Raw genomic sequence first — 15,147 nt, forward strand, 5'->3', positions numbered from 1 at the left:
ACGGTAGAACTAAACAGTGCCAAACCCAGGAGTATTAGGACATTAGAGGATACACAAATCAAGAAGCGAATGGTTTTCAATGTCTTTATTGTAGTTTCTAAACATTTTAATTTAGAAATTTAAAACAATGATTACCTATTTACAGGAGGAGAGAGCGTGCTCTATGTGGGGTTTTTTTTTGACGCAGATAGCTCTCTTTAAACCCATGGGTCTGAGTCTTCAAGATCGGGTGGGGGTGGGGGATGGAGGGCTCAGGACCTCTACGGCACATTGCTACGCCCTACCCAAACTTTCGTAGGTGCCTATCTCCCTCCACTACCACCACCGCTATACCGAATAAATCTATTCGCTCCGGTTTTGCCTTAAACTTTTCTTCAAACCGTTAGACGAACCAAATGCTCTATTGTGCAAGGGCAAAATCTGAATAACTTAGTAAGTTACCCCTTGCTTCGCTTGTTGTCTGCCTCTCCTACCATTCCCCTGCCTGCAAATGCAGGTCTATTGATAATATATTACTATTCTATTAAACTATAGTGACCCATGTCGGCATAAATCCCTCTGTCGACTACTTGATTTAATTAACTCTGTTTCGACTTTATTCTGGCGTTAACATTGTACTAAAATGATTGGAAACGCCGTCAAACTCGTCATAAGTTGCATGACAAAAAACCATAGGTACGCAATGGGTACAAAAAATCGTAACTGTCCTCGATGAAGTTCGATTATATACAAATTTGTCTAATATGTGTTGCTATAAATATTACGAAATCTTACTTCAACTTGTTCGATCCTTAAAAAGAACATCAACGCTTTCGATTTTGATGAAGTTCTCATTGTTGACTATCAGTTTCCATTAATGAGGTGAAAAATCATGTAAAAAGTCACGAAAAACGCTAGCAGTTGAAAATTACGAATTTGAACTCAAGCCGAATGTTTCACTATGCGTCATTCAAGCGATCCCTTCCGCGCGAGAACACCGCGCGGTTTTAAAGGTGGAGACATTTGGGATGACTTGGCAGTCTTATTCTCAGTGGAAGAACTGATAGGCAGTTCTATGATCCTTGGTAGATGTCAGTGCTTCTGTGAGAAGCCACGGATAAGTACACACTCTCACCCATGTTGAAAAACACCATATCCCGCGTTCTCTCCGATGGAATGTCTTGTACCTTGACAAATTTTTTCGTATAGTACCTGTCCCATGCATAGATACTCGGATCTTGGTCGCTGCTAACAATCGCTAGGTAAGTCTTCTCACGTGACATGAATGGGGACGTGATTGAGATCCAGTCACGTGCCTGTGAAGAAAAAAACCACATGATCAAAAGGAATGTATTAGGCGTGTATTTCTATGCATGGGTTTCTGGACGCGTATCCTTCAACAAGCACTGGTTATTTACAATAGAAAAGGGCTGAAGAGATAAGTTCCCCAACTCAATATATTGTGACTAATAAGTTAATTTAAATGTTCCGCCGATAAAAAAAATTTCCTTTCAAATTTTTGACATTTGATGAAACAAATTCATTGATTTCTTGTAGCGCTCAGGAGCTATTTGATCATTTCTCTCCCAACTTCCTCTTCATTAACTTTCGATAGAATTTTCTGCTTTCTTTCAAGTCTATAACTGTCTTGGCGGGCACCTTCGTTTCTACGACAATTCTTCCCTAGGGCTCAGGTGTCTCTTGATGTAAGTGACAGGTACAAGGAAGGGAGGCATTTTTTTCATTGGGTGCTCAAATGATCGTCTCAACTGAAAGGCGGTATTCTGAAAGTAATATTTCACTTTATATGGCTGATTAATCAATAATGCACCAAAATCACTTGGCGAAATTCGATGTGTGTCACATTATATCTTACCCTTCTTGATGGAACTTCTTGGAAGAGGTCAAAATGTGTTTGATTCCATCGGAAAATAAGGGAGGTCTGCGCTTGCCAACGGGCCACAGCTAAGAAATGGTTGCCATCAACAGACAGAGCCTTGACTCCATATGCACGCTCTCCTGTGGGAAGCCGGTAAAATTCTTCGAAGGTGGAGCCAGACCATTTGTAGATCAACGCGTAGGCGCCGCGTGCGAAGGGCCCTGGGAAAGAGAATAACGACAAATGTTTAATGCAAAGATCAAGTTTCTTATATCCTCTTTATCTGTGCTTTTTAGGTTAGTTTAAGAAAAAAGAGACGATTTCCCTCCCAGTTTCCAGTTTCTTTCATCGCCGAAATGAAAAAGAAAATCAGCCCTGCAACAAAATGCCTAAAAACGAGTTTTTCAAGCGACTATTATTTGGTGTATGAAAAAATATCTTTTACCGTATGTACGGTATATTTTTTATCAAACCAGAGAAAGATTACGTCAACATAACAATTTTCCTAAAAACACTGTGCAGACTTCGTCAAGTTGACATGCTGAGTAATTTTTACAATACCTATGGTTGTAAATACATCAGAAAAATAAGTTGAGTATATCAAATTTCTCCCCAACCCCTCCCTCCCCCCCCCCCCACGCCACCCTGCATTGACGTCCAGATGTGTTAAAAAAAAATCCTCCTGTGATATACCTGTGACAGCCAAATACGTGGTACCATCCATTTCAAAATGCTCTACATCCGCTCCTACAGCAGCGATATCCTGGAACTTGACGAACCTCTCACCGTCCCATTTGAAAATTTGTGAACTACGCCCATAATAATTGGCCACGGCTAAGAAGGTGTCTTGGCCGATCTTAAATGGTTCCACGTCAAAGGCTTTTGTTGTGGGTAAATTCTGGAACGGAACAAACATATCTCCATTCCATTTGAAGATCGGAGAGTCGAGTGAACGAGAATTGCTAGCCACCGCAAAATAGACGTCTTCTCCGATGACGAAATGCTTCCATTTCCGACTGAAGGGAACTTTGAGGATTTGGAAATTGCGGAACCTTAAAAAGAGAGACAAGGGGAAAAAGTATCAGCCAATTTGCCGTCGAAAAGGGTGAGAAATACATATTTTGTTCACGAGAATTATCCATATCCTATATTGTAACGTGAGTATCCATTCCGTACGTGCTTAGAGGACAAATCTAGACTTATCCATGACGGACCTGTCTGGTAACGAAACGCCTGGAACGCAGGCACAGGCAGCCCAAATATACGTGCGGTGATCGGGATAAATTTGTTTCAAATGACTGTTCAAAGGGTGTATATGGAAACCATGTACTTGAAAGACGGATTAAAGACATAACAAAAAGAAAGAACATCGCTTGGAAATCACTGAGGAGCAAGAATAATGAACATCTCCCCTTTGATGTGATAACTCAGTCTGTTGGAGTGCTTTTCTAATATCAAAATATAAACTGGATTTTTTAGAGCCATGAATTGGACAACTAATTTATTTTTGTTTCGATGTCCTGTCTTTTCTTAATGCAATACATCGTCTTTCTCGTGACTAGTACTTGGCCTGCCCGCACCTGGAAGGCTTAGGTGTGTCGATGTATGTGCAGTGCCGATGTATTTTGGGTAAGCGACCCCTAAATGATCAAAACACGTTTCCCATTAGTGACACGTCCAAGATCTGAAGCGTGAGTTTCGAGTTTGAGTCGATAGAGATGAGTAACAGAACACGAAATTCGACTGTTAGGCGCTGATTTAAGCAGCAGTTAAGCTTTTAAACATCAAAACTGACCATAGTATTTTAAGTGGTTTGACGTGGATTTAGTGGATATCGAGTTAAGAGTTAGTTGTGAGGTTACGTTATTTTTCATCTACGGCATGCTTGCTATTATTTATTCATGCTACTACAAACATGTACTTCAATATCAGTTTATTTATTCGGTCATTAGTTCGTTTCAGTTAAGTCATCAAGCTATTTATCAACTTATTCATTATCTGCTTAATGAGTTGAAACAAAAAAAGTTATGACTTTTAAGTTTTACACTTAAAAACCCAAACTCAAAACTCTACTCAACTGGAAGACGTAACCACATGTTTTGCTCTCATCTTTGAGTCTCTTGCAAATAAAAAGGTTGTATTGTCTTCACGTTTACGTTCACGATGTTTGGGCAAAGTGATTTGAACATCTCCCTTACTCCCTCCTCCTTCCTCCATCCCCACCCTCGCATTTTACTGGTGTCAAAATGGCGCGTTTTTCTCTAAATGTTTCTTTTCATAATGTTTTGTCCAAAATTGTACATGTTTGTCACTCCTTTGAGGTCAAAAGTGTGCCAATGGTTTATTGAAAGAAACTAAATGGAAAAAAAAAATGATAAAAAAAAAAAAACAAGAGAAAAAACAATAAGAACACAATGCCCAAAACTAACCATCAAGGTGACGGAAGATTATACTGTTAACCAAGTTGAACATTAATGCTCTCAGACCGGGGAAACTAAACAGTGATACCTATGTGAGAGTGAGTGGTTATTATTACAGTGTGTGGAAATTATGAAATTAATATTAATATTATGTGGATTATTATGTGAAATATGCACTCACGGGCTGTAACTGGAATCTTGTTCCAACGATTTGTCACTGAATATGAAAAGACACTAACTGAGTTCACAACAAATAATTATTGAACACAAGTCAAGTAAGACCAAAAATAATAAAATAAAAAGGAAATACACAAAAGAACGATGAACGTCGATGTTGCTTTTGCAAAAGAACAAAATAACTAAGACTTTAAAGATTTTAAATTTTTATCGAAAGTTACTCTACTTTAGGTATTATAAATTCCACCAGAGAACGGGCTCTTGAGCTGCTATCAATCATGATGACGTAAGCAACTGGCTGTCACTTGATTGGGTGGCAGCTTCGTTAATACAACGAGTATTGTATATGGCGTAGTGGACATCTCTCGTTGCCTTTGTAGTCATGATTGATAACAGTTGGAGCTCAGATGTTGACCGACGTTTTGGCTCGTGAATTTTTGTGTAAACACCAAAACGTTAGGATTGCATGCCTCAGAGCGTCAAATTTTCCATACTTTATCTCTGGAACAAGGATTTAATAACTTGTGTTGTGATAAGATAAGACTTTCTCGCTGGTCGAGTTTGGATAAAAAAATCAGTTACGATTGTTACAATGGATCAATGTCAGTATCTGAGCAACTACGCACCTACCCCTCCCCTAACCCTACAACAGTCAACTGATAACAAATTAGGATTAATGTTAGGTCAGGGGACGGGTAGAAGCACAGTTGTTCAGAGACAGGCATTGATCCAATGCAATTGGAAGTGTTCATCCTTTATCAGTTATGATGATCATACAACCGAAATTATGTCACCGTAAAAAAGTGGTTCTCCTGACTAACTGATTTTGATGCAGACATTGGAAACAACAGCATTCGCGAAAAAAGGGTGTAGAATCTCCTAGAATATCTTAACAAGTCTGAATTTTAAACAAAGACCTTTGCAAAAGTATGGAAGACGGAAGCTCTGAGTGATTGGCTCCTGACTCAGTAGAACCTGATTGGGACTTTAACTCCCAAGATCTAATTGTTAATTCTCCCCTCTAGCTGCTACTAATTTCCTTGTAAATTAGTTATGGGAACTTGGTGCTAGATCAAGATAGCAGCTTCTACCTGATAAGTTTGAATATTCTCATTACCTGTTTGCTGAAGAATGTATGGATATTGTAAGGAGAAGTTTTATGTTGATCACTTCTGGGAATTAAAAGGTTAAAAGTTTTGCATATACATGCTCACCTGTGGTCGTTGTCCCACTTGTAAATAACAAAGCTTTTTCCTCCCAGCTGGGACACGCCAAGGAAAAGCTGATCGCCTATGTAAAACGTTTCTAGGTCCCACGCGTCCATGTACAGGGTTTGTATCATGTATTTCTTCATAAACTTGGTCATGGTTACGTTTTCTGAAAAAAGATAGGGCACGTGGTTAGTAATGGGGTAAAAAGACCGCTGTGCTGTACCTTGAAAGACGACCATATCTCGCCCCAATTCCCCATCATCTTACCTTTCACCGGAGGCTGAGTGGGAGTTGGTGCTGCAAAGAGAAAGACATTCCATCAATTACTAACGCAATCTAGGCCAGTTTTTAACTATTACACAGTTTAGACAATTAATACCTTAAACCATATTATCCACAAAATTACAAAGAGCAATGGTACGTAGAGCTTAGAACTATCTCGACTATTAAAGAGCCAATCACAACCTTTCAGTCGGTGTGGTTTTGGAAGGCGTACTAATTGAAGTTAGTTAACCACAAATTTCTTTTTCTAGAATGTGGGCTCGGTTGTTAATTTGTTCCACTGAACTATTTCTATCGAGTAATGAAATCATTAATTGAAATCATGAAAATTCCTTTCTTTGTAAAATTTGACCGCAAGGGTATCTCTTTTTACGTTTTTTTTTCTTGGCTCAAATTACGACGAAAGCATTTATTTCCTCAAAACAAATAAACAAATAGGCAACACCTTCTACGAGTGATAATATAGTGTCGTATATCTTGCATGGTTTGTGAAAGCACCTCACATTTTTACTTAAATTGTCAATTATAAAATTTTATTGTCAGAATACTTCATCGTTTGAAAGTCGTATGAAAGCCTTTTTCTCTTAATTCAAATTCGCCGAAATCTGTAGAATATTCCCCTGTCACTATTTCTGGGGATTACGAAGCGTAACTTTTCTTACTTGTGGAAAGAGTGGGCGTTGTTGGTTGGTAACCTGGATAAATAGAAAGGAAAAAACAATTAGAAACTTGCCTCATCACCAATTATCAGCATGAATCCTGATTGAACTAGAGATTGCTTTACTGACCACACAAAACAAACAAAACCCTTGAATATTGCGCTTCAGTTCTTGGTATGATAGCAACAATACTCAGAGTAATGACAAACAGCGTTGACAAGTACCTGAAGTACCGTCGCATTTCGATACAGCTCTACAAACTTCTTCACCTGGAAAAAAACAAAAACAAAATGGAACGTTCAAACAGGCTTGATGTAAACTGGATTTCTACTTCGTCACGGAACGTAAAAAGACAAAAGATGCAAAGGGATTAACTCCAAAAACACAAAAGAGTTTAAAAAAGAGGCTATATTCAAAAATCGGCGAACTACGTAGAAAAATAATCATCGTAATGTGTCAGTGAATCTTTTACACGCACGCGTTATTAATTATCGTACGTTACTCATTGAACGTTATGACGTCACACAAAGGGGGCGGTACAGGGGCGTGCTAATGGGTGTGCTATACATAAAAGATCTATTTCAAGACTATCGTAATCAAAGTAACTAATCAGGAATATTACGAGCTGAAACGATCTGAATGAACAGCAAAGTCACTATGATTAAAAAGATACCAGAATAGAGCAAACATTTTATGACGTACCAAATTTAACGCATTTTAACTGCTTCCCGTCGGATGTGACGTACTCTCCGGGTTCACATATTGGAAGGGAAATTTGTGGACCCTGCTCTCCCTGAAACAAAAGAAACTAATGTTTTCAAACAACACACGCTTCACTAAGTAAAGATCGGGGACAACATTACAAAAACAGTCGCAGCATTGATTGCAAAAACTGGGGAAGAAACGAAGAAATCAACTATTTTTTAAATAGTGCCCAACTTACCCTCGGTCCTTGAGGACCCATGGGACCTCTCTCTCCACGAGGGCCTGGTGAACCCTGTAGAAAAGAAAAAGAAAATAATGTTGACCGTGAACGAGCGCGTGTAATATGTCATACCTACTTTTACACAGAGTAAAACCTCACACGCTCGAACTGACTTGAATGAGTTTTATTTTACGCTGAAGTGCATTGAAAAATATCACCTTGGAACAATTTATACAGTGATTTGATATTCTAGAGTTGCGGAAGCAGATGTGAAGCCAAAAGTAAATAAGCACTGAATAAGCAGAAATTAGCAAGTGCAGAAAAAGTTACAGATTAGTTTCAGTAACACGAAGTAGTACCTGAGGCCCGATAGGTCCTTGAACTCCCTGATGATGAAAGCAAACAGTAGAAGAATATGAGGAGGAAGTATGATCAACCCTTTACACCCTAACATCAGTATGCATATTCTCTTAACTGTTCTCTGCACATCTCCTAAGTGCGGACAAGGAGAATTTGTTTAACAGTCAAGAGGTTATTTAATTGGTGTTATTTCTTTTATTCTCCAGACCTTAAACCGTCACGATAACGATTTTTTTCCTTTTCATAAAAATGTTTTGGTTGACCGTTGCTTTTTAAGTTTTTCTCCATTTATTGTGTGGTTGTGGCTTTTATTGATATTGTTGTTGTTTTGGAATGTCAGAACTGCTTTAAACAACACCCTTCGTATTTTCTCTCGATTTCCAACATGTCAAGTAAGCTTGTCACTATTAAATTAAATCAGTGTATGTGAGTTAACCTTCACCTTGATTATAAGGCCCGGGTTAGTTACTAAGCAAGCAAGCGAATCAAAATGAACGAATGAATGATTAATTGCCAATTACTGTGTATGCAACGGAACGGAAACCACCGTGAAAGACCTAGAAGAAAATAGATTTTGCTAACCTGTCTTCCTCTTGGACCACGTTTTCCTTTTTCAACATTCTGAAAGGGAAACAGACAGATAAGATTTGAGGAATGCTTTGCGCACAAAAAATTCACGTGACCGGCACGTTTGATTCCAGAAAAATACTTTACATTCCCATTTAATACCACAAGACTTCTGCTTTGTGACCTTGCCACTAAAAGCTTGTATTTGTCATGGTGAATGACCAGCAAAAACCATGTAAATCATTTGCATAAAAAAAGGAATTTTTTTTCATCCACTTTTGGCAAGTGACACGAAAGCCACACCTCAACAATTTTCCCAAAAAAGGACAACGAACACAATATTTCAGTAACGTATTTATAAAGTGTGATGATTAACACAACGTTAGAAAAAAGAGAAAGTTAGAGCAAAATATATATTGCGGGCAATCACATTCTATTTCGTGTGCTATTTTAAGATGCAGTATAATAAGTTATAAATATGGAAAGCAGATTGACTTTGTAGTCAAAGAAACCGAGAGATTGAGTATTGCCTTGCTAAAGTTAAGAAATAAACAAAGTGTATTGCATCAGTGCATCTTTATCTCGCTTTAACCTACACTTAGAACTGTCTTAGGCAATGGCTAAGCGTGGAAAATCTTGACAGATCTTTTTTTTTTTAAACCACGAAACAAATGGTCTTTTGTTTCGATTTCCTTGTTTTGATTCGTGATAACGTCACGAGTTGGTCTCGAGGTACACTAAGCAGGCCACATTTAAACTCAGAGGGGGTATATTTTAAAAACTTTTCGTTAAAAAAGAGCGCGAGATTAAAAGATAACACAAATGCTTTTAACAGCTAAGAATGTTTCCTCACAGGGGAGGGCCAAAAACACAACATTGGTCGTTTATTCATGCGCGGGGTCAAAAAAATCACTCAATTTTCACGGCGTTTCATTCTCTGCAATCGTCCTTTTTCCGGTCGTGGCCATGTTTTCAATTAAACATGACTCACATTTCTAGAAAAACCGCGATTTCTTTGCGGGAAGAGTTCCAAGCGCTGCAATGACAAGTGGACTGTTTTCGTAATTCAACGAAAATGACAACTTTCCACCATTTTGAATAGCTTCCACATCTCAAAGGCCACTCAGCCACTGTTGCGCAATTATCCCGGCCTTGTTTTCGATGTTATCTCATTTTGCACATTCTTCATTGGTTTAGCACTTTGACATGTCTTAGCAGTCTCTGGGACAACAATGGCTGGCTTGACAATGTTTAATTTGTGATGTTCATAACCTGTAATTTGCATGCCATTGCATTCCGTTGGAGCAAAGCCATTCAACATTCTCTCGACAAAAACATCCTTTGTCAATAGACAGCCCATACGTTAGCAGTCGAGTGGACATAAATTTCACGTGCCAAGTACTTTGCACGAAAGAAAAGAAGTCTACTTCCATAAACGGCAAAGTTTGATCTACGAAATGTTAACAAGCGGATCAACGCAACAGAGCAGAAATCTTTTCAAAATGCTGTTTATCAATTAAACGTCGAAGTACCGTTGTCCCTAGCACTTACTAGATGGTGTCTCGGGCGCAACGAAAATTCACAATACAGCACTTGTTTCAGCTATTTTGTATTCAGCCCAAGTTCTTTAAGAGCTTAAACCATCTTGTGATTCTGCACGATAAAAAATAGCTGCCTTTCGCTTTCACGTCAAAACTTTAATTCACCATTCTATGTGAAACAAAGGCTAAGAAACCCGCTCTAATTAAAAGAAAGTCATAAATGTTATAAAATTAACGCCGTCAAGGACTAAACTGAAGTAAAAAAGAAGTATTAATACTTACCCTGACAGCTTTACTGACTTTTGCATCTACTTCACTCACAATGTATGTTCTACAGGCTTTTGGACACTGCCTTTTGGGAAAGACAGTTGTAACCAGCGAAATTGTCAAAACAAACACAATCGGTAAAAAGTGCGTCAGAACACGGGCCATGTTTTCTCTGAATCTCTATGGGTTGTCAGCTTTAAATATCGAGCGTACCGAAACTTTGCACTGTAACTAACTCACTATGGGTATCGTTATACACACTGAACGATTAAAGCTCGAATCCGCTTGTTATAAGTCGGGCGCGATTAAATCATCGGACTAATTTATCGTCAGCCCCAGTCACGTGTTCACACTCCGAAACCGCAAATTATATAATTGAAATGAATGTAAATGAAGTTACTTCAATCGAGTGCGAATCGCAGTGGGACTTCAGCCTTGCCAATGAGCGATAAGCATTTTACATGAGACGCACCCAGGGTACCAATACAAAATTTCCCTTCCAATTTCCGGTCGTTTAAACAAAACAATTGCAAACATTATTTTTAGGGGAGTATAACTGCCCATAAGCGGAAAGACACCATTGCGACGCATGAAGGGCATGGCGGACCGGAAGTGCTAACAAGATCGTGAAAGTACACATTTAAGGAGTCGGTACAGACGCTAAAAATTTCCCGCCCCCCTCGGTTCTTCGGCATATAAAATCGATCGCTGAAAGAGGAGCGGATTAGTAATATTGCAGACAAGATTTTAACATCTTGAAAACCGCTATGTTAAATATGTCACGCTAATTTTCCAGCTGATCTGGGAAAGAGAGGTCATTTTGTTTCGATAAACCAACGGCCCATGGTGGAAAAAGCCGTTATCACTGATAACAAGGTGCGTACAGATAGCCCTGTATGATCGTGTATGAATGCTAACAACACGTTGTCATTTTTGTAATATTATTACATACTTCTGGTAATATCATGACTCATTACTCTGGAGTAATTTGTGTGTGAAATGTTAGATGATCGGTAAAGGGTGGTCTTTCTTATCAAGTCCGGCATCTGCACGCTCAAACAGGCACGCGAACAAAAATGCGAGATAAGAATGAAGCTGGTCTGTAGACAGTCATAACACCTTGCTTTTTCAACACTGTTTTACTGTCTGCTGTCTCAAGTGCACAACAAATGAATGATTCATTGCCATCGGACGAGGCTTGCACTGTGAGAATCTTCACAAGTTTAAGAACACAGATTTTTCAAAATACTCCCAATAAATTATCGAGCTATTTTTTCCATGCTCCACCTACCTAAAAACAATCACGTTAAGAATTAAGAGAGGTGCAGTAAATTTGAATATAAAGGTAACTTTTTAAACGAGTTCTGAGAACGCTATGAACGAACAATGAGGCCTTCTTTCCTGAGGAAATTGGCATTTATCACGGTCACTGTCTCCAACGCCATCCAAGAGGAAATCTAGAAACTTTGATAAAGAAGTTTACATTGTGTTGTTAATTAATTTGGCTTGCGTGCGCAAGTCTTTCGTATCCGCAAGATATAATTTGTCTTCAGATAAGCGACAATAAATCACACAAATTGATCGCCTGTTCACTTGGTTTAGTATATTAAAGTGATATTTGCATTTTGGTTATAGCCAAGGTCTGGAGACGTGTGCGTGACTAAACTCAAACCCATGATCTTATATCAACAGCGCAAGAAAATTTCGGATTGCTTTAGAAGTGATTGGTGAAGCCTTGTGATAGTGCCTTGGGAAATCAGACCATGAAGTTAGCAAGAAGTCTAAACAAAGTTCGAATTTCTGTCTGGCACGAGACAGACAGCTCACGGTGAATATTTCATAACAAACTTTCATGGATGGCTGGTGTTCCAGAGGAAACAATTTTATGATGGGCACGAAGCCACATTGCTAAGGAAGATGATAGAAAATGATTCCTGTTGCGGCAATCTTCACTCCCACCCGCTACTCAATATCTTCTTGGCCCTTGAAAGAAGAGCGCTAAATAAGAGGTACTTAAACTGATAACCATAACCTATCTAGTGGACTGTGTTATGTTCAAGTCGCTTACGCTTAAGGCCCCCAGGAGTTATAAATTATTTGCATAATTGTGTAATTCGGGCACGTACTTTGAAGGTCTCTTTCCTTATCTGGGAAAAGATTACACCAGATGGAGACCTTTGCGTGTGGAAACATTCACAAGAGCTTGTTTGTGGTTTAAGGCCAAGTAAGAAAATATTTAATTTTAAACTAGATATTGGCGCGCGCGCCAGGGGCTGTTCCAAGTACGCTTGGTGAATAGATTTGCTATTTTTGTTTCAAAACACAATAGCTTCATGTTCAACATTCGAGGAAGTTGAAATCAAATATAAAAAAATTTCCTCCAAGAACACGGAAAATTTACACCCAAGATCACTGGCACTTTTGTCCCCGCCTCAAATTATTTGCCAAGCCACTCCTCCCCTCTCCCGTCCCTCTCCTCCCTCCCTCTCCCCTACCCTTCTATGAAGAAAAAGAAAACTCCAGTTTGGTTCCAGTCAATAGAACTGTTCTACATACATTAAAGGAGCTAGGAAGTAAGACTTGGTTGTATTGAAGTGTGGCGACCTTGCAGTTTCTGAGTTATTCCCTTCGTCAAGAAGGTTACATCTACTTTGGAATCCACATTTCTTAACACAAAATATTTTTCTCTCTTGCAAGCATCGGTTGAAATACGATCTCTCGAAGAGCTCTTACGTAACAAATTACTCTGGCCTGGGAAAAACTGTCGTTTATACGACGATCAAGCCGTTGGTTGCACAACACAATGTTTCCTAATGAAATAGGAGAGATTTTGACCGTGTGAAATGAGAAGCCACGAGTTCTAAAGCATTAAAAAATTCCAAAAATTACTTCTTCTTAAGTTGTCAAAATTCTTTTTCATCCAATACAAGTAGTTCTTTGTGACTCAAACGTTCAATTGTAAAGATGCGCAAACCAGTGCCGGAAGAGGGGTAAGGCAGCGCAAAACCACACTCTGAATGAGGTTATGCGTTAATCCTAAAGTAATTACTCAGTTAACCAGGAAAATCATAAGGGTCGGTGTGACCAACGGAAAGACTTTCTTGCCCATTTAAATTCCTTACTAGATCATTTCTTCGAAGTACAACGGCAGTTTAAACCTTAGCTAAGCCTATAAACTGGATACAAGACTGATCAGAACTGAAATGATTTATAGCGTAAGATATCCTTAACACAAAAGCAAAACCTAATCTCCACTTCACGTGCACTTCTGCAGTACACAAAACAAATCACGTTGCTAGGCTCGACTTCTATGTTTATAGAGGAAGTCGTCTCAAAAACTCAATTACCACTTGTGCTACCTCTCATATGCCCACCAGAATTTATGGTAAGCACTTCCACAGTCAAGGTCATTAGATTCTCAAGGTGAAAATAATTGCAAAACTGTAAGAATCATCAAATTATTTAGAATTTCACTTCATCACACCATGGCGGCTGAGAGGCAGCTTAATCTTTTATTAAAATTTAAATTTCCCCAGCGTGATGAGCAAAAAGATACATGACCTCTAAGCAGGGGCTCATTCATCGTTGGCTCTAAGCAGCGGACATTTCCAAATACAACAATTCATCTTCCCCCTTCTCTTCCATCGCGCCAAATTATGTCCGTGTGAATACGACGTATCTATTGAATATTAAGCACAACTGAATATACATCAATTGACAATGTTGCCGAATAGACTCCATTAATTAAATATGATGAACATTCCTCTCTACACAAATGTGTATTTTTATTGCCCGGGCCGAAAATTCGTATTATCTGACCTACTTTAGGCTAAAACTATTCTTGTTCACACTCTCTCTTAAAATAGACTGCCTTGCATGTTGTTAGGCAATCCTTTAAAAACATGATAGCATTTTCCAAACTCTGCGTTAATAAAGTGAAGCGCATTGAGAAACATTTAACTACTGGTGAATATTTCTAACTTTTTCATCAACTCAAAAGAACATGCGTTCTTACTGATATCTCTTCTTTGTAAATTTTTAAGTTATTGTTTTAATTTTGCCAATTTTTAGGACTCAATATACCTACAAAGCTCAATTTATATTGTGCTCAATGCCCTTTGTATGTGTGGCGATTACCAGTTAGTAATTCAGTATAATCAGTTGTTTTTAGTTTTCGCCGGGAGCCTCCTAAATATTTCTAACGGTTCACAGCCTACGGAGGCTGGCTATGTGTGTGGGAATACACCTTTATGTTTGCAGCAATTTAAGTAAACATTTCTTCAGGAAACTGCACCAGTTAAACAGATTGAATCTGTTTCGTTTTTTCTCAAGAATTTTACTTGAATACATAATACATGACGTGACATTTCGCCTTTCGTGCGTTGAACGGAATTTCTATAGTTAACTGACAAATATTTCCAACAAAAAGGATATCACGACCTTCATTGTTTTCCAAGACAACATCGAGCTTCTCAGAAAGAGCTTCGAAAAAACACTCAGCCTCATACATCAAATACATGCACCAGTAAGTTTACATTAACTTCCCAGAAACTATATATTTGTAAATATTTAAACCAAACTTTTAGTAACATCCTTAGGCAAACGCGATGTAAAGATAATGTAGAAAGACACCGTTAAATATCGTATACATTTGATGTTGTTAGCATTGTTTTCGTTTTTGGGCACACCTTAGTTTCGAAACTTTACCGCCCCAAAGAGCAACAGAATATCGAGTTTAGAATGAAATATTGGTTTTAGCGTACAACATGAAACGTAAGCGGGACCAAAAATAGCGATTTTAAATACTGCTTTTGCGGGCAATGTCATGAACTTCTTGTTTGTGACAACTTTGGAAAATCGCAAAGTCTAAATTTGAAAGA

The 15,147-nt window shown here is 38.5% G+C and overlaps 1 protein-coding gene and 1 long non-coding RNA gene across 5 annotated transcripts; one reads left to right on the top strand and one right to left on the bottom strand.

Moving 5' to 3' along the window:
- Positions 1 to 70: 70 nt before the first annotated feature.
- LOC113664277 (thrombospondin-type laminin G domain and EAR repeat-containing protein) lies at positions 71 to 10,751 on the bottom strand. 4 transcript variants are annotated; one of them, XM_027179873.2, is made up of 13 exons: positions 10,283 to 10,751; positions 8,475 to 8,513; positions 7,892 to 7,918; positions 7,551 to 7,604; positions 7,310 to 7,400; positions 6,832 to 6,876; positions 6,611 to 6,643; positions 5,934 to 5,963; positions 5,670 to 5,832; positions 4,460 to 4,495; positions 2,552 to 2,910; positions 1,856 to 2,079; positions 71 to 1,295 (listed from the first exon to the last, which is right to left on the bottom strand). In XM_027179873.2, the coding sequence occupies exons 1-13, from the start codon at positions 10,430 to 10,432 to the stop codon at positions 1,053 to 1,055; spliced, it is 1,494 nt and encodes a 497-aa protein (XP_027035674.2). In that variant the 5' UTR covers positions 10,433 to 10,751; the 3' UTR covers positions 71 to 1,052. The 4 variants fall into 4 exon arrangements, with proteins under 4 accessions (XP_027035674.2, XP_027035675.2, XP_089040006.1 ...); XM_027179874.2 differs by lacking the exon at positions 4,460 to 4,495 and having other exon boundaries at positions 10,283 to 10,744; XM_089183880.1 differs by lacking the exon at positions 7,892 to 7,918 and having other exon boundaries at positions 10,283 to 10,649.
- A 126-nt stretch (positions 10,752 to 10,877) lies between these two features.
- LOC113664283 (uncharacterized) lies at positions 10,878 to 12,654 on the top strand. The gene is made up of 2 exons (XR_003445619.2): positions 10,878 to 11,143; positions 11,960 to 12,654. It is a non-coding gene; the product is annotated as an uncharacterized LOC113664283 (long non-coding RNA).
- The last annotated feature ends 2,493 nt before the right edge of the window (positions 12,655 to 15,147 follow it).

This window comes from Pocillopora damicornis, chromosome 10, assembly GCF_964200805.1.
Source record: "Pocillopora damicornis chromosome 10, jaPocDami1.2, whole genome shotgun sequence".
Taxonomy (NCBI): Eukaryota; Metazoa; Cnidaria; class Anthozoa; order Scleractinia; family Pocilloporidae; genus Pocillopora; species Pocillopora damicornis.